The following is a 23,007-nucleotide window of genomic DNA, read 5'->3' on the forward strand; positions in this document are numbered from 1 at the left end:
AACACCTACTACAACATGGATGACCCTTGAAAGCTGTGCTGAGAGACGCCAGGCCCAAAAGGCCGCAGAGTGCATGATTCCACTTGAACACAATGTCCAGGGCAGGGACGTCGGCGGAGACCGAAAGCAGAGTGGTTTCCAAGGGTGGGAGGAGGGGGACCAGGGGGTGGCGGCCAATTGGTGGTTTCCTTTCGGGGTGATGGAATGCTCTGGAATTTGAGAGATGGTGGTTTACGAAAACATGGGGGCCTTGGTCGGAGGGCCCTCCTTCCCAGCGGGCGTGCAGCTCCGAGCGGCAAGGCGTCCGTCCGGTGAGTGCGGGTCCCTGGGACACCCTGCCGCGTGCACCAAGGCACGGGTCCGACCTCCTGTGTTTACAGCTGACACGGCCATTGTGGTGGAGACCACGCCCTCAGGGGAGTCTGGGCTCCAGGGACTCATACTGTGTCTCGGTGGCCTTGCCCTCGTGTGCTATACCCCACGTCACGCTGGCGTCTACTGGAGAACTCCGGCTGCGGGCCAGGGAGAGGCCACGCCCGCGGGGTGCACCGTGGGGACCCCGCCTGGGATGCGCAGGGGTCCCGGCCTCCTGAGCCCTGCTGGGGGCAGAGCCCACCGCTATCCCAAGGGTGGAAATCCAGATCCTGCCCCTCCAGGCCTCCCCACAGCTGGGGCGGTGGCTGAGGTCGGGGGCTGGGGGGGCCTGCAGGGCACTGGAGGGCCAGCCACAGGGTTCGGGCCCAGCTCTGCGGCCGGGCTGCGGCCCTGTGTAGGCAGGGAGGACGGCTGCCCTCCAGCCTGCCCCGGGCGTCTGCTCCGTACCAGCCCTGCTGATAAACTCATCTGCTCACAGCAGCCACAGCTGCTCCTGACGCTTCACCTGTGAGATGCCTCGTGCTCCCCTTTCCCCGGTGCTCGCGGGGATCCTCGTCTGTCCAGACAGCGAGGCAGCCAACCCTGCTCCCTGGCCTCTTGGCCACACGCCTCTCCCAGGACTGACCCTGCCCCGGGAGGTAACGGAGGCTCCGGTTTTACGTTTCACGGCAAGGGAACAGAACAGGAAGCTGTGCGGGGATGGTCGCGACCCCGGACGTCACTGCGGTGCCAAGGACCGGGCCAGATTCGGAGGAGGCCACAGGAAACGGGGCTAGGAAGAAGGAATGCCATCCAGCTCACATGACAAGCGCTTTTACTAAGTCACGCAAAAGGGGGCACCTAGCAGTGCTGTAAATAACTATGCGTAACGACACTCTTTGTGTGTCTTTTTATTAAGACCTGTATTTACATTCTGCAAATACAAACAGGCTTCCAGTAAACACATCCAGAACAAAGAGCGTTTTCGGACACTTAACCCTTCACCATGGCCAGCAGGACAGGCCAGCTGTCAGCAGGGGGCGCCCCTCTCAGCACAAGGCTCAGAGAGCGGCGACGCTGCCCTCACTCCCAGCCCCCACACGGCCCCCGCCATGACCCGCCTGGGAAAGGTGGGGCCGTGTAGGATGCCGCAGGGAACAGAGACAGACGCACCCACGTCTGCCTCCCAAGGGCTTCTCCCAGAGGACGCGGGGCAGACAGGTGCGTCCACACAGGCACAGAGGAGGACTTCACCGCCACCGAGAAGCTCAGAGACAGACCACAGCAGCTTCCCGGCATCTGGTCACACCCCCTTTACGAGTGATCTCCAACTCTTCAGGACGCACAGGGCCATTCACAGAAACGCTGCATCCCAGTGCGGCTAACACGATGACAGACAAGTCACCACCTCCCGGGGCTGCTTCCCGCACGCCAAAGGGGACAAAAATGAAAGTCTTCGTCTCATGACAAAAACTCCGTACATGCAAATAAAAGCTTACAAAATAAGAAACAACCAAAGGCCACCTACAGGGCTAGCTCTTTGTGGAGGCTGCGGGCTCTGGGGACTGAAGAAACTCGTACGGGTCGTGGGTCCCCTCGGGCTGCTCCCCAGCACTGAGGCGAGAAGGGCTTCCTGCAATCACGGGAGAGGAGGGACGTGTCACCCCAGGGTCTGCCACACGTGCGCAGCTCACGACCCTCCTTCAGGGGCATCGCTGCTCCACGGGACAACTTTAAAAGCTACAAATGCACGTGTGCTGAACACGAACGTCCGCGTGGCTGCAGCCAGCTGAGCCCGGGCCTCAGCCCCGAGCCGTGGCTCCCAGGGATGGGCCACCCGATGGCCCCAGAAAGGGGGCCCCGAGCCTCCACGCAGCAGGGCTGCTGCTTCTGCAGGAAGGAAGGCTCCTCAGCCGGGGGCCTCAGACAATCCCAGGCTCCAGAGGAGCCCCAGTGTCACCCTGAGTCCACCAGGACCTTGGGATCCTCATATCTGGAGCTGCCCCAGGGTCACCTGGAACCTCCTTCACATGCCTTTATCACAAGGTTAACGGGACCAAAATGCTGGTCCTTAAGACAATTTTAGCCAAACCTCTACAGGTGATCACTCATCGCCCCCTCCCCCAAACGCCAAGATCTGTTACATTGAAAGAGTAACTCGGTGTCTGTATCTGGGAACTAAAACAGCAGCGTGAGGACTCATCTAGCACATTCAAGCAGCCAGGAGACGCACTGTCCAGGCGGGGTCCCGACACACCCACCCACCCTCACTGGTTCAACAGGGGACTCCCAGGCCAGGCAAGGTCCTGTGCTCTCCCCACACGAGGGTCCTGCAGGAACACACTTGTCCACATGCTGCTTCAGGACCACAAGTAGGAACAGCAGAAAGAAAGCAACGTTCCCAATCCCTCACTCTGGAGGCTGGCAGGTCCACGGCTGGGGGCTCCTCCTGACACAGGACCTGCAGCACCTTCCGGCCAAGCCCCCAGATCCCTAGACTGAGTCCCACCCAAAGCCTTCACCTCAATGCAGCCGCCTGGCCCGGGAACCCCAGGGGCCAGGGCCCTCCCAGCCGCGGCCCACGCCACTCTGCACGAGGCGGCCTCACCCAGGTGGCGCTGGTCCCTGTCAGAGGCGTTGGACAGGGAGCTGAGGTTGGAGGACGGCCGGGAGCCTCCACGCTCTGCCTGCGCCTCCTGCAGGTCCTGAAGGAGCTTCGTGGTCTCGTCCAGGCTCAGGTGGCCGTCGTCGTGGTCCAGCTCCTTCTTCACTTTCCCTGCACACATGGGACGATGGGATGTGGAGGCCGGCCAGCCCGTCCACCCGCAGCCACGCTCGCTCGTCACCACGCGCACCAAGGACGACAAACGCCTGGCCGAGTCTGCCCTGCGCCAGTGTGAGGGTGGCCTCTTGGGGGGTCAAGAGCCGCACACATGCTGTGGTCACCTGCGGCCCAAGCCCCCGGAAGGGCGCAGCCTAATGGTGGGACCACGTCCACCCTGCACTGACCTGGCTCTGTACCCTAAGACAGCCTAAGAAAAACCTGGACAGGGCCCGACGCTCCAAGCTGCCTAACGACCATCGGAACAGCGCCCGGCACGTGCAAAGGCGCCGACTAAATCCAGCGCATCCCACCAGCCACGCCCAGGCAGGCAGAGAAACAGGGACACGCAGCCCCACTGGGGGAGAGCCCTGCGAATGAGATGCGGGGACAGAGATTAGGAACACGCACCGCGTGTTCCAAAGGCAAAGGACACGTGACCGGAGGCAAGAGGGGGACGACGCAGGAAAAGTGGGTGGAGCTTCTGGAGGTGAAGAGAATGGCAGCTACGGCGAGCCCAGGAGACCGACAGGTCAGCAGAAGGGCGCCCAGCGCCCCCAGGACTCCGCCCGCCACGGCCCAAAACCAAGCAGAGAGGAGACCAAAGGCAGATGGGCAGAGTCGGGCTCAGGGTGGTGCTGAAGAACTACAGCCAGACTCCCCACATTCAGCTCCAAACCCCAGGCCCAACGACGAAACGCAACCCGTGAAGAATAAACCTAAAGGAGAACAAACCAGGGCTGCTGTAACCAAACTACCAAAACCAGGTAAAATGGAGAAAGCCTCAGACTCCGCGAGAGGAAAAAGAACAGTTGCTCAGAAGCCAGACCGGCCCTTGGCTGGCTCCCACTGCCTGAGTGACCAAGGTGTCGCCGTGCCAGACCGTCTGGGCCACAGTGTGCTTTATCCTGGGCCCCTGCCTTCCTGCTGGGAGTCTGGGGCCGGGGCTGGGCCAAGCAGAGGGTGCCGGTCGTCACAGCTCCGGCCGGGGGCTCGTGGGGAGGGCGCTGGCAGCTGGGGCCGGGTCTCCCGCAGCAACACCCCCCCGGGCCCCTCCGAGTCCTGGGGTCCTAAGGAATCACACCTGGGGGTGGTCCTGGGGACCCCTGAACCGCTGGGAAACCAGCACACAGCCAGACGGCAGGCTGGAGCACAGTCCTATCCACAACCGCGCTGAACACCAAGGGTCTGACGCGCTTCAACCAGAAGCAGGGCCTGCCAGGCTGCGTGACGGAGGGTGACGGGGTGACGAGGTCCACTTCCCACAGCAGGCGGGGCCCGGACGCAGCCCCCGGCCGCAGACCAGGCCATTCTTGCTGGGGCTCTTCCGGGGCTCCAGGGCGGTCAGCAGCACCTCTGGCCTCTGTCTACTTGAGACCAGAAGCACCAGGTCCCAAGTGTGAGGCCAAAGACGTCTCCAGAGGCTGCCACAGGTCCCCTGGGGGAACTGCCCTGGGCGAGACCACCGAGGGGACGCACAGTACGTCCAGCAGGTCTGAAGGGGGAGGGGAGGAGATGCACCACGAAAACCACTGGCCACGAGGGGCTGGGAGGGCCTCGTCGGCACACAAGAGCCGAGGGGAGCACAGAGGCATCTTCCCCGATGGGGCCAGCCCAGTGGGCACACGTGGACGATGGTGGTGAGCACACCGATGCACTAACCGGGGGTGGGACCCCAGCAGACGATTCCCAAGGATGGGGCCTGAGGTCAGACAGGAGAGCCGGGCAGGCCCCATCTGGAGTCACCTGGGGGGTCCTGAGGATGGGGGTCTTCATTGTGCGGCCAATGGGCAGGGCCGAGCCACCCTGCCCCCCGGGAGGTACCCGGCACAACCTACCCAGACAGCCGAGCACGGAGATGTCCAGAGAGACGTCCGAATAGGACTTCATGGCCATGAAGTCCAGGGTGGAGCCACCATCCCCGAGAGGGTCCCCCGCCTGCAGGAGACAAGCGATGTGAGACAGGAAAGGAGAGGCAGCTGACATGGATGTAACGGCCTGCCAGCCACGGGGAGGCCAGGCCTGTCGCGTCGTGTCCACCCCGAAGAGCCCACACCGCAGCCCAGGGGTGAGCTCCCAGTGGATGCCTGTACCTGGACCAGCAATGAAGGCTGCTGGTCTCTGGGGACCTACAGGCGCTGAGGGGACCTGAGAGAGACCCAAGACCTGAAGAGCCAGGCTACCTTCCAGGAACTTAACAGATAACATGGCAGATTCCAGAGCAGCGCACTCTCTTTCCTTCTCTGGGCTGACCCACAGAGGCCCTGCTGCGGGCCAGAGCGGCCGGGTCCCTGCCCAAGGCAGCCTGCAGCCCATCCCAGCTCCTCGCAGACTGTGTGAGGCTGGCACCCAATGCCACACGTGTCTGTGTAACCCAGACAGAGACCCGAGCAGAACCCTGGCCGCCCCGTGCACCCAGGGGAGATGCCCTTGGCACCTTCTCCAATTCTGCCCATCCAAGGGCCCCCACCTGACAGGCACCTGACGCTCTGCCCTGGGTGGGCCCCCCGGTCACCAAGGCCAGGTGACCCCTGGAGTCCAGGCCCCCACACCCTGCCCAGAGTCCTGGCGTCTCTGCCCACGTGGCCGTGTGCAAAGCTGGGGGCCACAAGTGCTCCAAGTCACCCCAGGGCAGGATGAGGAAACCATGGCCGGACCGCAGCGGAGCATTTCCTCAGACAGTGCCCGCCCCGGCGCTGGCGAGGCCCCGGGATGCCCCAGCTGACAGCACGTGTCCACCGGGGAGCCCGCCTTCTGGGAGGACCGGAAGACCCCTGCTCACCCTGCGGGCCGCCCCTCCAGCCCGTGAATCCCTCTGTCCAATTTGGAGGAATGTGCTGTGCCCACACCCTCAGTCCAGTCATCACAGTCGGGATGGGGGGACCACCACTTAAGATTCCCCATCAGCAACGTAGCCAGTTTCTAGATAAAGTATCTCAACCATTTCAAAGGCCAAACACAGCTGCCCTCACGGGAACCCAAACCATTAGGTTTCTACTAACTTGTCCACGAGACGCACCTTTACTTCATCCAGAGGCTTCGTCGGAACACTTCTCCTCTGCAAAGCAAGAGACAAGAACCAGTGTTCCACAACAGTTTTACACAGAACCACTCATCCAGTCGCCCACGCATGAGGCGGACGCGGCTCATCCGCTGCTCCGAGCTGGCCCCCGTGGGGTCGTGCTGCACTGTGAATCACACGGCCCGTGGGGCCCGGCTCACGAGACCACCCTGGGGTGAGGTGGACACCAAGGAGAGCACCCCAACCTGCGTCTGCATCCCGGGGGGCAGAACACCAAAGAGGAAAGTCAGACGTCGGAAAAACAGCCAATGGTTTAACCTGGAAGACGGTTTAACCCAGGAGGTAGAGAGACCCAGAGACCAGCTGGATCCCGACAGAGCAGGGCGCCTGTGGTGCCACCGCCCTCGCAGGGATGGGGCCACAGGCCAGGCACCCTTCTCTCTGGCCGGCTCAGCGCCAGGGGAGGGCGTACACTTGACCACCCCTGTGACCACCACTCTGACCAAGCACAAAGGTTGCACTGAGCCGTGTCCTGTGATCTGGCAGGAGCACTGTGTGAAACCACCCTAGTTCTGTGGATGAACCTAGAAAGTTACTCAGCCTGCATGCTCTCCATCTGCAATCTTTTGCTCAAGATGGTGTTTCTGAGACTCGCTTGTGTTAAAAGCTTCACGACTCTTAAGTAGAAAAATAAATACTGCCATTATTTTAACGTCTATTTCCTCACATGAACTTCTGCTGACACATATATTTCATTATTGGATGTTATTTATGCTATGGCACATCTGAAATTATGCCACTCTGAACACAGTTCATTCAGAAAACTGATCAAACTGTTCTTGCCTTCTTTGTCATAAATTGGCCATAAGTGGGTGGGTTTATTTCTGGGCTCTCTATTCTGTTCCACTGATCTGTGTGTCTGTTTTTTGTGCCAATACCACACTGTTTTGATTACTCTAGCTTTGTAGTACAGTCTAAAGTCTGGGAGTGTGATACCTCCAGCTATTCTGTCTCAAGATTGCTTTGGCTATTTGGGGTCTTTCGTGTTTCCGTATCAATTTTAAAATTATTTGTTCCAGTTTTGTGAAAAATGCCACTGGTATTTTGATAGGGATTGCACTGAATCTGTGGACTGCCTTGGATAGCATGGCCGTTTTAACCATATTACTTCTTCCAATGCAAGAAAGGACAGTCTGTGCAACAAGTGGTGCTGGGACAACTGGATAGCTACATGTAAAAGAATGAAATCAGAACACTTCCTAACACCATATACAAAAATAAACTCAAAATGGATTAAAGACGTAAGTGTAAGACCAGAAACCATAAAACTCCTAGAAAAAAACATAAGCAGAACATTGATATAAATCGTAGCAATATTTTTGTTTTTGGATCTGTCTCCTAAAGCAAAGAAAATAAAAGCAAAAATAAACAAATGAGACCTAATTAAACTTAAAAGCTTTTGCACAGCAAAGGAAACTATAAACAAAACAAAAAGACAACCTACTGAATGGGAGAAAATATTTGCAAATGATATGACCAATAGGGATTAATATCCCAAATACATAAATAGCTCATACAATTCAACATCAGAAAAACAACCCACCCAATTAAAAAATGGGCAGAGGAATTAAACAGACATTTCTCCAAAGAAGACTTACAGATGGCCAACAGGCACATGAAAAGATGCTCAACGTCGCTAATCATCAGGGAAATGCAAATCAAAACCAAAATGAGATCACCTCACACCTGTCAGAGTGGCTGTCATCAAATAACAAATGCTGGAGAGAGCGTGGAGAAAAGGGAACCCTCCTACACTGTTGGTGGCAATGTACATCGGTGCAGCCACTATGGAAAAACAGTATGGAGATTTCTCAAAAAAACTAAAAACAGAACTACCACGTGATCCAGCAATTCCACTTCTGGGTATATATCCAAAATATATACAAATTCGAAAAGATACGTGCACTCCAACATTCACAGAAGATTATTTATGTTTGCCAAGACATGGAAGCAACCTAAGTGTCCGTCAACAGGTGAATGGATAAAAAAGATGTGGTGTATATGGGTGCGTGCATACGTGTGTATATATATATATATATACACACACACACACACACATACACACATATACATACAACGAAGTACGATTTAGCCATAAAATAGAACGAAATTTTGCGACTGGCAATAACATGGATGGACTTGGAGGATTTTATGCTACGTGAGATAAGTCAAAGAAACACAAATACTGTGTGTTATCACTTATATTTGTAACCTAAAAACCACAACAAACCAGTGAATACAACAAAAAAGAAGCAGACTCACAGATACAGAGAACAAACTAGTGGTAACCAGTGGGGAGAGGGAAGGGGGGAGGGGCAAGATAGGGGAGTAAGAGGTACAAACTACTCTGCACAAATAAGCTGCAAGGATGTACCGTGCAACACGGGGAATAGAGCCAATATTTTATAATAACTAGAAATGGAATATAAACTTTAAAAATTGTGAATCACTATATTGTATACCTGAAACTTACGTAACATTGCACATCAACTATACTTCAATAAAAAAATGATAAAGAAATAAAAGCACAATCTAGACTTCACACACAAAAAAGAAAAAAGATACCTGAAGAAATAAATGCTGAAAATATTCCAAGTTTGATGAAAACTATACACCGAGAAGCCCAAGAAGCTCACCAAATGTTAAGCAGAATAAAGACAAGAAAAGCACACGAAAAATCACCAAAAGTAAACGGATGTAAGTCAGTTATAGAAACTATAATTTTCAAGTGTCTAGAGCAACAGGCAGCACTTTTTCTCCAAATGGCTGGAGAGCAAATATCTGAAGCTTTGCGGTCACGCACGGTCTGTAGCACGTTTTTCTTTTAAATCTTCAAAAACTGTAAAAAACATTTTTAGCTTATGGGCCAAAATTTGCCAATCCTTGATCTTGACCAAAAAAAGACACATTAAAAATGGAAAACAAAGATAAAAATGACTGCAGACACTTCCTCAGAAACAAAGCGAGTAAGCGACCATTTTAAGTAAAGGCTAAAATGTCACCCTATAATTCCACACCGGGAAGGTGACTTTCAAAAACGAAGGAAAACGAAGACACTTTTCAGATTAAAAAAAAAGCTGAGTAAATTCGCAGCCAGCAAATCTGTCCTTTAAGAAACTTCAAAGGAAAGTTTTCAGGACGAAGGAAAGTGACAGCAGATGAAAGAATTGTAGGTCTAGAGACTGATGGAGAATACATGCCAGACAGAAAGGAACTCTGTAAATTTCTCTGAAAGATAACTGACTAAAGTAAAAACAAAGAATAAATAGTAGTCAGTGAGGGAGAAACAGCCCCCGACCACCTGAAAACAGCACATCCCCTAGCGCCCAGTCTGGCGGGCACAGGAGTGGCCCAGCGCACCCACCTGCCTCAGCTGGAAGAGCATCCGCGAGTGGTCCCCGCCCGTGATCTGGTCCAGGAGGTCATCCACCAGCTTCTTGCTGTAGCTCCCGGCATCCTTCACAAACTCCTGCAGGCTGGGAGGGGCCGCGAGAGAACAGGCTGAAAGCCGCCCTCCGTGCCCACGCCCCTCAGACACCCCCCCACAGGACAGGCTCTCGCTAAGCGCTACAGCCCTCCAGGTGCAGCGGTTTGGGGAGTGGAGAACAGTCTTCATCAGAGCGGCCCGGGACCCAGAAGAGTTAAAGAGCAAAGTGAAGAACACGTATCCGCATCCCGATACAGCTCACGCTAGCTTTCACAAAAGCAGCACACTCCTTTCTGCGCATTTTGGATTTAGAAACACAGGGAGACTGAGGAGAGAGTGCTGCGGAGGGCTCCACGCTGGGGAGCGGGGCGGCAGGTACGGGAGCAAGACTCCCCACGTGCACCCTGAGTGTCATTTTGATTTCTGGACCGTGTGAATACTTGAAAATCCAAAACAAGACGAAACAGCAAATCTGGAAAGGAGGCCGGGAACAGAACCCACAGGCCAAGCAGCAGAGCCAGGCCAAGTCCCAGCAGGGGCCCCGGACTGCAAAGGCCCTCACGTGGGGCGGGGAGGGCTGCGGGCCTGGAGGGTCTCCACCAGGAGCCTTGGGGTGGGGAGCAGGGCCGAGCAGCAGCTCTCCCGGGGGAGAAGGGGCGCTGGCACCGCGAAGGGCACGGCCTGCTTCCCGGGCTGTTCAGGCGGCCCGGGATCCGTAGGCCTTCCAGGAGCTCGTGGAAGGTCATATATTGAGCTCACCGGGGGCGAGCTCGTGACGGCTGCACTTGCTGTCTGAACCACGGGGAGTGGTGCCCCCAGAGCTGAGCCGAGGAGAGGGCCGCCACTCGGGACACGAGCCTCCCACCTGCAGCTTCCTCCTCGCTTCTTTACCTCCACTTCTCTTTTCGCACAAAAATCAGAGTTAGGTATTCATTTACTGTGTCAGGGGCTAACTGATTTCTTGTTGTGTGCTCTTCAGAGATATTCCGTATTCTCTTTGGAATAAAACAAAGATCTGATATGGGAAGACTCTATTTCTCAGAGACTAGCAAAATCATTACTTTCCCCATAGGAAACCCTGAAAATTCTAAAAGAATGATCCACTTTTACTTTGTCTCAGAAAACAAAAAATACGAAAACAGTCCTACAGAAATACAATACTGTATCACTAATTTTAACATCACATTTTAATCACAGCTGGGGCTGAACCGCTTTCCCAAAACTCACACGTTGAGGCCCTGAGCCCCCGTACCTCAGAACGTGACTGTATTTTGAGATGCGGCCTTTAAAGGTGATTAAGTTAAAATCAGGTCTTTGGGGGGGGCCTAACCTTGGTGTCCCCAGAGGAAGGGAGCTCAGGACACAGACGCACAGAGGGAAGCCGGGGGAGGGTGCGGGGGACGGCTGTCTGCACGCCGGCGAGAGAGGCCGCGGGAGGAGCTGCCCTGCCCGCACCTGCACCTCGGCTTCCGGCCTCCACTCCTGGAGGCCGTGAGTGCGTGCTGTACGAGCCACTTTCTTCTGGCGGCTGGAGCCGTCACGCAGCCACGAGACCCTCTTTAGGACAGCCGCGACCCCGGCTCTCCCTGACGGCGCACGGCCGTCCCACACACGGGCTCCCGTGGCTCCGGCCTGGACCGTCATCACCTCCAAATCCCGACCAAGCGAGTGACCCGAGCTTCAGGGCCGCCTGCGGTGGCCGCGGAGGGCTACTGGAAACAGCCCGGCCCCGCTGCCGCGGACGGCGCACGGCCCCCAGCCCTGCCCGCAAGGGCCGCGCCGCCGCCCACCTCAGCGCGCACTGCACACCCGTCTCGTCTCCGTAGGCCGAGTACAGCAGCTCCACCTCGTCGCACTTCAAGTCGCCGAACACTGAGTTGTTGTGCGTGGACAGGGCGGTGCTGGCACCGGACAGGAAGGTGACTGGGGGGGCGGGGCGGGGCGGCGTCAGGGCTGCGGGCACACGCGGGCCACGCCCCGCGACCCTGCGCCGCCGCCGCGCCTCGCCACGCCACGCCCACGCCGCGTCCTCCGAGGACGGGGAGGTCACGCAGGAGCCGCACAAGCCAGAGAGCCCAGCGTGAGCCCCACGCGTCCTCCCGCCCTTCGCGCAGGGTCCCCGCTGCAGGCAGTCTCGCGACCCCTCCAACGGATGAAGCGTGACAGCCTGTTGGAGGAAACGTAAACCGCACACGCAGGCGGCTGCCAAGTGCAGGCCCCGCCCCCCCCAGCGGCAGAGGCGGCACCTGCCCACCTGCCCGGTAGGCTCCTGATTCCCAGCACTTCCCGGGACCTGACCTGTAAAATGAGGTTCCAAACCAGGCCCGGACGCGGCGCCCACACGGTGAGCCGGGGCTCCTGGGGCGCTCACCTCTGCTCCTCCGCTCCTCCCTGAAGCCCAGCGCGGTGAAGCCGGGCAGCAGCTTGCTGGACAGCGCGCTCAGGTCCACCGGGTGCGTCTCCTCCTCTGCAAGGGCACCAGGGCCGTGAGCAGGTGACCCCGGAGCCCCCAGCCCCAGGCAGTGATGGGTGCACGCAGGAGGGCGGGCCCGGGGCTCCCTGGGCCCATCTACAGCCGATCTACCAAGCCGGCTGCCTTTTTCTCGTCTCAGCTGCACCGTGATCTCACCTTAGTGCCCCAGCTCTCATGACAACAGGCCAGCGGTCTGCCCACCACAGGGCAACATAACCTTCCCAAACCCACGCTACCGCTCACCACCTCCGAGAGACCTTGGGCCACGTGTCACAAGAGCAACAGAGCAGCCTGAGGGCAATTTCTACGCTGAATTCGCCCTTCAAGTTGCTCACGTGACCTGAGCAGGACCCTTCAAATCCCCAATCTGAACCTCAATCTCATGTTCTCTTGCTAAGTGTTGACCAGCTCACCTGTTCTCTTCTAACGAGAACGTTACGATTCACTCCAACTGAAGGTCAAAAGCAGTGGCCAACGCTTGTCCCCCTCATCCATCAGAGGACACTGAGTGACCCTGCTCATCTTGGCGGTGGCGGGGAAGCACCGAGGGGCACGCTGGGCCGTGAGAGCCATCCCACATCCACGCAGGTGAGAACAAGGGGAGTGTTTCACCTGCTGTGTGTGTGTGACAAGCCTTTGAAATACTTTTCCAGAAGATGGAGAAGTATAAAAGTACTTTAAAGACCACAGCCGTGGCCGTACAGGTTGGATGGACCCTCCCTTCAAGGAAGCTCATGCCTCCTTTGAAAGCTTCCCTGATGCAACTTGCCAAGCAGGCTGTGTGGGGCAAATGCCTGCCTCGTTCTAGCCTCGAGGGCAGGCAGAGCTCTGTGCCCCGGTTCCAACAGAGGAGCCTCAGCTGCGCTGTGAGGCAAACCCAGCCCCCAGGGCCTTGCTGCAGCTTTGGGGAGCGCGACCCCAAGTGCTTGGGGCTTGGGGCCCTTGGTCCGAAACGTCTGACCAGCATCTCTGGCCCCACTGGACGGCCGCCCGCGGTCCACTGACCACATTTGCGTCCTGCTGTGTGGGAGACTGGACACTTCACCACAGCGTTGTGACCAGGGAAAAGGGGCATCTCGGGCAGGCCACGAGGTGCAAGGTCACCGAATGGGACAGAGGTGAGGGGAGCGCGTGTGAGCCGCCCACCGTCTGCGTCCGGCTCGGCCGTGTTGACCACGCTGTAGAGCAGGCTCCCGTCCCCGTTCTTCTTCAGGTAGCCCATCTGCAAGGAAGCACGCCTAAGCGCTCGCTCTCCGGATGGCCCCGGCCCCCTGGCCCAGGGCTCCACCAAGGCACCAACAGAACAGAGGCCTCCGAGGGCAGCCTGAATCCTAAAAGGCCACGAAGTTACTCGTTTCCCTGTGAACAGAGGCCACGTGCACACGTGTGCGATCGAAGAACTTCTGGGACGGGCTCCAAACAGGAGCTTTGAAGACAGAGAGCGAACCCTAGAAACAGCCTTTTCCAGCAGTCAGAGCCCCGAGCACAGCGAGCTGGGTCAGGGCCTGGTCAAGGAGACCAGAGATCCACCCCTGACACCCGTGGGAACTCATCTCCGTTTGAAAACCAGCCTGCGCGCAAGAGCAGCCCCTGCACAGGCTGTCGGGAGGGCCCAGGAAGGGGAGGCTGCCGTGTGGGTCCGTGTGCGAGGGGCCCAGCGTCCAAGCAGGGTGAGTAGGGCACGGGGTAGAGGGGGATGGAGAGGCGACGTAAGTCGGGTTTCTAACGGTGGAACTGCGAAACTATAAGGGGGAAAAGCAAAGCAGACCCACTGGTATTGGACGGAATTGGACGTTTCCGTGTGAAAACTCGGTGTTCAGTGAACGTAAACACGGACATCAGTACAGGCTGTACAGACGGACGGGGCCTTCCTAGCTTTGTCCACCAGGGCCCAGGTCTAGGTCTGGGATGCCGCTCTCCGCTAGGGAACCAGGGCTCCTTGGAGAAATGCTGACTCCAGGGCTGAAAGGCCACAGGAGTGCAGACAAGCGAGCTCAACAGAAAGAACTATCACGTGAGCCACACGGGCAACTTCAAACTTTCTAGAAGGCACATTGGAAATAAAAAGAAACACGTGGCGTAAAATGTAACGTATTTCATATAACCCGACACATCCAAATTGTTACCACTTCAAACTTCTTTATGTAAAATGTAAATTCCAACGCATGTTTCGCAGACTTAGTACAAAAAAAAGAAAAATAAAGCTGTAATACGTCTTTACACAGACTGCACGTTGAAATAAAATTTTAGACGTATCACGTCAAACTAAACACTAGGGTTAATTTCATCTGTGTCCTTGCTAATACGACTACTAGGAAGTTTAAAGCCGCACACGTGTGTGATTCACGCTATTTCTATTGGATGCATGGATGGAGGACACCTTGTGTGTGACAGAGAAGGTGCTCAGAAGAGGGCAGGCCCCCTCGTGAGGACCAGCAGCCCTCTGCACAGGCTCACACCTGGGTCACAGACACGTGAGCACACAGGGGAAAGGATTCACCTACAGCGGAGAGTCCTGGCCGGCTTGGCCTTGGCCCAGGGACAGAGGTTAGCGCCCCTGCGGGCAGGCGGCCCGCACACAACCACACCCCTCCTGTCCTTGAGGTGCCCTTGGAGTCCCTCCCTGCCCTCCGGGAGACCGGCCAGCAGGCTACCACGGCCAGTGGGGACGAGGAGCTGACCCCTCCGGTGACAACAGCGCCGCCGGGACACCAGCGGGACTCCGACCACATGCTCGTAATGACCGGCTAACCTCTCGCTTGTGACGGCCGTGCCACTGTCCTGGCAGAAACACAGCCATCCCGTTTGGGAGCGCTACCTTGCCACCGGGGACCAGCCGGTTGATCCTGTCCCGGGCCTCGTCGGCCGCGTGCTCCACCAAGGCCAGGACGTGCTCCTCCGCGGTGCTGTCGGTCAGGCTGCAGGCGTTTCCTTCCGGCTCGAACATGCAGCTATGAAGCAGAAACAGGCAGGAGTCAACGGGCCGCACGTGGGCACGCTCACCCCTCATCCCCACAGTCCGTCCCTCACACCACGCCAGGGCGCGGCACAGGGCAGCGCAGAGCGCACTGTAACTCCCTTCCTTCTCCTTCCGACGCTTCCGCTAAGACGACAAAGTACAAGCCAAGCAGATGCTCCACGTTTCTTGTGTCTCGGCTACATGTTTCGGTCACTTTAAGAGCAACAGGGGCCTCACAGGTTAGTGCCACTCGAGGCGCCAGTAAAAAAATGACAATCCCACGCGGGGCTGGGGCGCTGGCAGTGAGCCTGGACTGGAGAGCCCCCCGGGACCCGGGGCGCCTAAGACCGCAGAGGCAGAGGAAGAGCGGACTGCCAGCGCCCGAGGGAGGCGCCCCCCACCCCCTCCCAGTGGAAGGCTCTAGAAGCAGAGGCGCCGAGCCCCTGCAAGGAACTGTGGGGCTGGGGTGAGCCCTCCTGGGGCTCTCGAGCCTGCGGAAGGCCCTCGCTCAGGCCCAGGCTCACAGTGACCGGCGCGGGGAGCCCGCCCTCTCGCAGCTGTCTGCCCGAAGCAGCACACCCGCGCAGAGCCTGCAACGGGCAAGCCCAGGTCGCCAATGCGCGTCCTACGCAGGAGGGCATGTCCTGGGAGTGAGGGGTCAACAAATATTCACACAGAGCATGAGTGTGGGAATAGCAGCGACTGGTCAGCAGTGGACACCGCAGAGCCAAACGGCTGGGCCTGGCAAACCACACCTGGAACAGAGCGTGCGTGTGGCTGGCCGGCTGGCCGGCGGGGGTCCGTCAGGGTGACAGTGACTCTCTTCCAGCACAAGTCACTGTGCACTGGCATGCGGAGAGTGTGGGTCACAGAACAGAGAGCCGTGCCCCTCACAACTGACCCCGGGGTCCGGGGTCTTCTGACACTCCCTGCACCCACCGCGGCCACCTCATTCCCAAGGTGGGCAGGGAAGAAGGGTCGCCTCCCTCTGAACACAGGGTCCAGGGCCTGTCCCAGCTGCCTTGAAAGCCCGGGGGCTACAAACATGGCCCTCGGCTTCCAAAGAGCAAATTCTCCCGCCAGCAACGCAGGCAGCCTGTCCACAGAGGCTGCACAGACCCGCGAGGCCCAGCTCGTCACCTGCTCCCCACAGAGCCCTGGCCCCCACGGCGGGCGGTCCTTTACCTGATGACTTCTCTACTCGGCCTTTTGGATTTCTTAGCAGTTTCTACTTGTACGGGCACAACTTCAGGAACAGGCTCCTCGACGGCTGTATCTTCGTTGCCCAAAAGAGCTGCCTGCTGAGAAAAATCCATGTCCTGCATAAACGACATGCTGCGCTTCAAAGCTAACAGCCGCTCCTAGAATCAGAAAGGACAGAGCAGCAGGGACTTTACCTCTCCCTCCGGCCAAGGCACCATGACGATGGGATGGGATGGGTGGCCACAGCCTCACCTGGCCTAACAGCTAAGCTGCCACGGGGTGCGGCACCAAAGGACGTGCCAATTGGCCGGGAGTGGTCAGAGCCGGTGGGGATGCACCTCACCTATGGGCTGGTCAGGCCCAAGGCACTGGTCCTAGATGCGTGACGCATGCAGCCTGGCTCACGGGAGAGGTCGGGGAAGCCACCTGGGATGCCCGGGATGGCTGTCTGGATTCAGAGAGGCAACCACGTAAAACAAGCCCGCAACGCAGGCTGCGACCCAGTGAGACCAACAGATCTGGAACTCTGCACCAACCCTACGCGAGACCCTGCAGCTGGGGCAGGAGCAGAGAGCAGAGAGCGCCTGCAGGAGAGGGGCGTGGGGAGGGCGGCTGGCTGGGGGGCTACCCTAGAGCAGAGGGTCCACGCCGTGGCCAGGGGCGGATGGATGGAAGCATGTCAGTCACTGTGAGCTTCTGTTTAGGCACAAGGATCGTGGAGGAGGACGCTCACAGCCGAGGCTCCTCGCTCGCTGTTAGAGGGTCCCTTACTTTGCTCATCATCTTAAAGCCCGCGTGGAGGATCTTCTTAGCTAACTTGTAGTACACGGTGTCTGGTCTGTTGTACGTCATTGCATTATCACACATCAGTTTGAAATCTGCCTGAAAAGAAAAAAGAATGCATCAAGTTTGAAACACCACAGATAACAACAAAGAGTTGAGGTTTCTATCAGGAGGCCGGAAGTGGCTGAAACAGAGTGGAAAACAATTTGGCTCTCTAATTCAAGGAGTAACCTTTGTTAATTTATATGAACTTTCACAGGTTATTTTCCACTACGGACTACTATTAAGATATTGAGCATATAGTTCCCTGTTCTATGTAGTAAATCCTTGTTGCCTATCTGTTTTTTATATATAGTAGTCTGCAACTGTTAGTCCCAAAGTCCAAATTTATGCTCCCCCCCCATGCCTGTCCCCTTTGGTAACTGTAAGTTTGTTTTCTATGCCTGTGAGTCTGTTGCTGTCTTGTACATAGATTGTTACATTTTTTACACTCCACAAGTGATGTGTAACATTTGTCTCTATCTGACTCACTTCACTAAGTATGATCGTCTCTAGGTTTATCCATGTTGCTGCCAATGGTAATATTTCATTCTTTTTTTATGGCTGAGTAATTAAAGAGTACTTTTTAAAAACTCTGAGAAATTTTCATAAATGTTCATCAGTCTTTACTTGTATGAAAAATATTCCAGTGAGAAGCTTGCCAAAGTGTGTAACTTCTTTCTGAATGTGATACACACATTTCACAGGAGTAAAATGCTGGTTCCCTCTGCTTCCTTCCTGACCCACCCTATTCCCTCTCTTTGGAAGGAACTCAGACATTAATAGGAACAAAAACCAACAACCAGTTCTTTTAAGCAAAAGCAGAGGGATTAACTGAGAGGTGGGCATGTCCTCTACCTCTGGGATTTTTCCATAGGATTTAAAATTCTGTCTACAGACAGTGACTCTAGTACCATTAGAAAAACATTTTTCTCTAAAATAAAGAAGAGCCTTAGTGAAAAACTTACAATAACAGTAAATGCTTGGAAATATCAGCATTTTACCACCTACCCAAATTCCTTAGGGTACACCTGTCACAGGTGAGTCAGACCTCAGGATGGACGACTGCTAATGCAGCGTGTGCCACCTGGAGTCCTTACCAAGTCACGGTGCCGGTGTCCCCAGGGCTGGGACTGAGGCCATAAAGTCCCTCTGTCACAAGGCCCAACTGTGACAGGCTCAGAACACTCTCTGGAGGACACGTCTTGGCTTTGTCCCTGGGTGAGTGACCAAATTAGGGGCCTGCAGGTAGACAGGTCGCCTCTAGGACATGGATTATTATTAACCACCTGCCCACAGGAGTAGTGCCTGACCTTCCTATGAAAACTTTCCTTTTCTCCCACCCTCCCTTTAGTCTGTTGTGCTGTTTCTGCAGGTCAGCAAACCCTTTCAGTAAGTAAGGTCTCCAGTAAATACAAACAGAAAAGCCAAGCTTTTCCGAAGTTAACAGAACTAAGAAACCTAATGCCTTTTTCTAAGTGACATTATTGCCAATGTTGTCAAGCATTTGTTTTGATCTTCCCCCGAATCTGAAAGCCAATGAGCAATTTTTCCCTTTCACAGCCAGTGCTGAGAAACAGGGAGTCAGGAACAGAGTAGTCAGGAGACATGAAGATTTATTATCCTAAAAAATTTAAACTCCCGGTTATTAAGATAAGGAAAATTATGTTTCTAAAAATACCCATTCTGGGGCCAGGCCAAAACGAACACATCCTCGCTTGACCCAACATGTCCGTTTATGCCAAAACAGTAACTTAAAAAGAAACACGTCTACTAGCACGCAACATACAGGCCAACTTCTAGACCAAAATACTGAGAAAAGTACAACCAACCCCTATGCTGGAGAAACGTCAACCCAACGTAGAAACACCCACGAAAACTTGGAACTGGAAACAACCTAAGATGTACGAAGTGTCTACTGGACATGAAGACACATGGAGCCTCCTAACAATTACTTCAGGAGCTGAAATGAATTTACCTTAAATTCCGTGACTGACTTGTATTCATTAGCTACAATTTTGTCTCTCATTGTGCCAAAATCCATCGGGTGTTTTATTATCATTGAGTATCCAGGAGCAATTGCATCCGTGACAGGAAAAGCAAAAAATCCATGAGGATCTTTTCTGAAAACACAAACATCTTCATTTAAACTGGAAAAACCCTGAAATCTAAATTTCTAAACAAAACCCCTCACAGTTAAAAATTTGATACAATTAACCAGATCTTAAGATTTGTTTCTTAAAAATAACAAATAAAATTTATGCTCTTTAAAATTGTGGTATTTGGATACACTGAAAATTCCAAAACTACCATCCCGGCTCCTGCCATGACTCTACATCAGGGTGTCTGACAACCGGTGCAGACTCAGAGGAGATGAAGGAGGTGTTCTTGAGCCCTCCCAGCTCTGCTCCCACTTGGCAGTGCCCCCACCGCCCCGACTGAGCGTTACCCAGTGAAGGTGAAGTGCTTGCTTCACAGGTGACAGGGGTGAGGCAAGAACACCAGAGAGAGAAGACACCTCAGATGTCCCCTAGCACAAACCCTTTAGAAAAGCTCTTTACCTCTGGAGCTGGCGGAGGAAATGCTCTAGTAGTTGCTGAATAGGCGTGCTCTCATTTTCAGCTGACGATTTCAAAAGTGAAAAAATAAAATTGAACAAAAGGATTTTGGTATCACTTCACCAGAAAACAAACTCCAATTTCATAATACTTATTTATCTATTTCTTGTTCTACAATGTTGTGGGTTCAAATGAGAACTGGATATAAAGATAAGCAGGGGGCTTCCCTGGTGGCGCAGTGGTTGAGAGTCCACCTGCCGATGCAGGGGACACGGGTTCGTGCCCCGGTCCGGGAAGATCCCACATGCCGCGGAGCAGCTGGGCCCATGAGCCATGGCCGCTGAGCCTGCGCGTCCGGAGCCTGTGCTCCGCAACGGGAGAGGCCACAACAGTGAGAGCCCCGAAGAAAAAAAAAAAAAAAAAAAAAAAAAAAAAGATAAGCAGATCCCACAAAGCTCAGCAGGGTGAAAAAGGGCACCCACAGCATTGGTCCCCTAAACCCCTCAGACTGCCAACACCCCTCTCAAACAGTGATGTAGAGCCATCACTCATCACCCTGTCTCCAGCCCCCATCACTCCTGGGCGTGGGACATTCCACACAAGGTATGAAGCAGCAGACGAAGGCTCTGGACATAGAAGCTGACCCTGGATGCACCGATATCGTTGTACTTGATATCGTTTATGGGCCTAAACTTCTGGGCACGCCCCTGTTTATCTGTAAAATGGGGATAAAAATGAGAGTTCCTGTGAGGACTCCAATTGTTAACCACGTCTCTGGGCCCACAGCGTGAAAAACACGGTTTTCAGGGAATGTGAACGCAGATGTCGGTACAGGTTTCCTTCCGCAAGAGTATGTATTAAATGGTCCTCCCTACCTTTGTCCCCCAAGGCCCACACCCAGCACCCAGATCTGGCATTCTGAATGCTGTTCTCCACCAAGCAACCAGAGCTCCTTGGGGAAATGGCTCACTTCTGGGCTGAAGGGCAACACGAGTGCAGACCTGCGGGTCCCAAGAGTGACGCTCTTGAGAGTGATCAGGACAGGTCCAAGAGAGCATCGTCTGATCGTGAGTTTTTCAGGTACACTGGGGCAGGTGCTAAACGTATGATCTCCAACAGGCCGTTAGGCAGATTAAGCCAGCAAGTACTAGTAACTCTAGTAACTTCAGGCGCGTTCATCTGAGGCACTGATGCTCTGTGCCTGACCTTCTCTGCTCCACAGCAGGCCCAAGGGCCCTGAGTCCTACCTGTTCCCTACAGCAATGACTCCCACAGCAGAGGGTGTTGCCAGGAAGCAGCAACCCCACACTGCAATACAGTACCTCCCCCCGCCGCCGGCAACTCAAAGGTGGCCAGACCCTAAGCCAAGGAAGAAACCCCTGCAGAACAAACCTGCCTCCAGTTCAGCACCTCCCGACTACCTGACAGCCTCTGAGGGAAGCGACCACACACAGATCAGAGCGTCCCGAGCACGCCAGAAGCCTTCCTCTGCTGGAGCCAGCATAGCTCCCGGGGGGATGATGTCCTGAGTAACTGATGCCAGCACTAACCTCCTCCTGTCCACAATGAGCTTCTCATTAGCTCCTGGGCTTTAAAAAAAAAAGGCCAGCAGCGGTGGGCCAAGCCCTGCTCTAGAAGTTCAGAGAGGACGGCAAGAACCTTAGGTCCATCCAGCTACTCTGTGTGAGGCCCTGGGAGAGAAAATGCTGTTCCTTCCTTCCTATGCTTCTCCCAAGAGTTGAAGGGCGGATGCCAACCACTAGTTCACAGCGACAAGCTCCAAAGCTCCAGGACGTCTCTGAAAACGCCGCCACTTGCCTGGCTGTGTCCGGCACGCTCGGACAGGCCGGTCGGGGGGCGGCTCCACCTCCACCTTCTTCCCCGGATCAAAGTCGTCCGCCTCTCCCTCTGTGTCACAGTGTTCCTTTTCCCGTTTCCGCTTCTTCTCTTCCTGTGAGGAAGAGTCAAGGCAGCGAGAGCAATGAAGCGCTTGTTAACAGACCTCGCGTTCCTCAGGGAAAGCTAAGAGAGAAAAGCCCTCTTCCAGACCCCCTTCTTACTCCAGGCCACTACCCTTCAAAGACCCGCCCCCCAGGGTCCAGACAAGAAACGATGCGCAAAGAGCCAAAACCGAAGCAACCGACCTCCGCACAGCGCACCCTATGAGAAACAGAACACTCGCTTCCGGAGGCCAGGAAGCCCTCGCTCCACCTGCCCCCCAGGGGTTTCGGCCGCCCTCGCTCACCTTTCGCTTCCTTCTTTCTTCATCGTCAAGGTGCTTCTCCTTCTCCGACTTTTTCTTTTTTTTCTTCTTCTTCTCCTTATGCCTCTCTCGCTCGTGGTCTGACCTGTCATCGTAGTAACTGGAGTCGTGGCCGGACCCTGAGAGCTCTGTCACTTCACTTCCTCCAACCTTGAGCACCAGCTTCAGGGGCTTCTCCAAAGGCTTGTCTGCATAGTCTGTGGACACGCAGGCGACCTTCACCGTGTGTGCTCAGGGCGCTCAGAGGCGCATACTGCTGCCCTGTCGGCAGCATGGCGGGCCCAGGGTGGGGTGTCACGGGGAGGACACAGAGGCCCAGGAAGGTGGGGGGATCGGCTGAGCTCAGGTGGACGGCAGGGGAATGCCAAAGCCAACAGCGAAAGATGCTGCTGGGGTCAAAGACAGGTGGGGTGCTCCCTCCCTCTCGCCCACAGACATTCTCAGGGGGGCTGCAGGGAGATCTCTGGGTCACTATCAGGGGGAAGGAGCCAGACCACGCCTGGGGCCCAGGCGCACAATCCTCTACCCCCAGGTCCTGGCCCGTGGTCACCCCCTTCCTGTCCTGCAGCAGTCCCCGTGCGGCGTCCCTGACACCGGGACCAGGGGCTGCCGGACCAGGGCACAGCCGGGAAAGGCGGGAGAAGACCTCGGGAAACACGGACGAAGAACCACAGAGGTGCTCAGCGCTTCTCTCCAGGATGCGGCCAGAGCTAGACGGACGCTTGAGAGGCGCGGCCCCGAGACCCCCGCCGGCGCGCCCCGGACCCCCGCTCTCGTCCCCGGGATCCCCGCCGCCTCGAACGCCCGCCCGTCTGCCCTCCCGGCGTCACAAAGCGCGTCCGCCGCCTCACCCTCGTACGACGAGCGCCACTCGGCCTTATGCTTCTTGTGCTTCTTGCCCATGGCGACGGCGCCGAGGGCAGCAGCGAGCCCTGCCGCACCGTGCCCGCCGACCCCTGGCCCCCGTTCTCCGCCCGCCTCGCCGCGGAGCTTGAGGGATCGCGCCGGAAGCGGGCGCCGAGACCGGAAGTGACCCGCCCGCCGG

The 23,007-nt window shown here is 55.9% G+C and overlaps 1 protein-coding gene across 9 annotated transcripts; it reads right to left on the reverse strand.

Moving 5' to 3' along the window:
* Positions 1-1,226: 1,226 nt before the first annotated feature.
* On the reverse strand, positions 1,227-22,976 carry BRD9 (bromodomain containing 9). Of its 9 annotated transcripts, none has more exons than XM_029217238.1 (17): positions 22,814-22,976; positions 21,945-22,159; positions 21,518-21,650; positions 19,703-19,763; positions 19,120-19,264; positions 17,091-17,201; positions 16,302-16,477; positions 14,976-15,108; positions 13,163-13,379; positions 12,056-12,151; positions 11,475-11,607; positions 9,622-9,733; positions 6,195-6,233; positions 5,014-5,113; positions 2,963-3,130; positions 1,883-1,987; positions 1,228-1,771 (listed from the first exon to the last, which is right to left on the reverse strand). In XM_029217238.1, exons 1-16 carry the CDS (start codon positions 22,863-22,865, stop codon positions 1,887-1,889), a joined length of 1,992 nt encoding a protein of 663 aa, XP_029073071.1. In that variant the 5' UTR covers positions 22,866-22,976; the 3' UTR covers positions 1,228-1,771; positions 1,883-1,886. The 9 variants fall into 9 exon arrangements, 8 of the variants coding, with proteins under 8 accessions (XP_029073070.1, XP_029073071.1, XP_029073072.1 ...); XM_029217239.1 differs by having other exon boundaries at positions 1,228-1,774; XM_029217237.1 differs by having other exon boundaries at positions 1,227-1,987.
* Positions 22,977-23,007: the final 31 nt, after the last annotated feature.

Source organism: Monodon monoceros, unplaced genomic scaffold (genome assembly GCF_005190385.1).
Source record: "Monodon monoceros isolate NGI ecotype Baffin Bay Population unplaced genomic scaffold, NGI_Narwhal_1 Super_Scaffold_12, whole genome shotgun sequence".
Taxonomy (NCBI): domain Eukaryota; kingdom Metazoa; phylum Chordata; class Mammalia; order Artiodactyla; family Monodontidae; genus Monodon; species Monodon monoceros.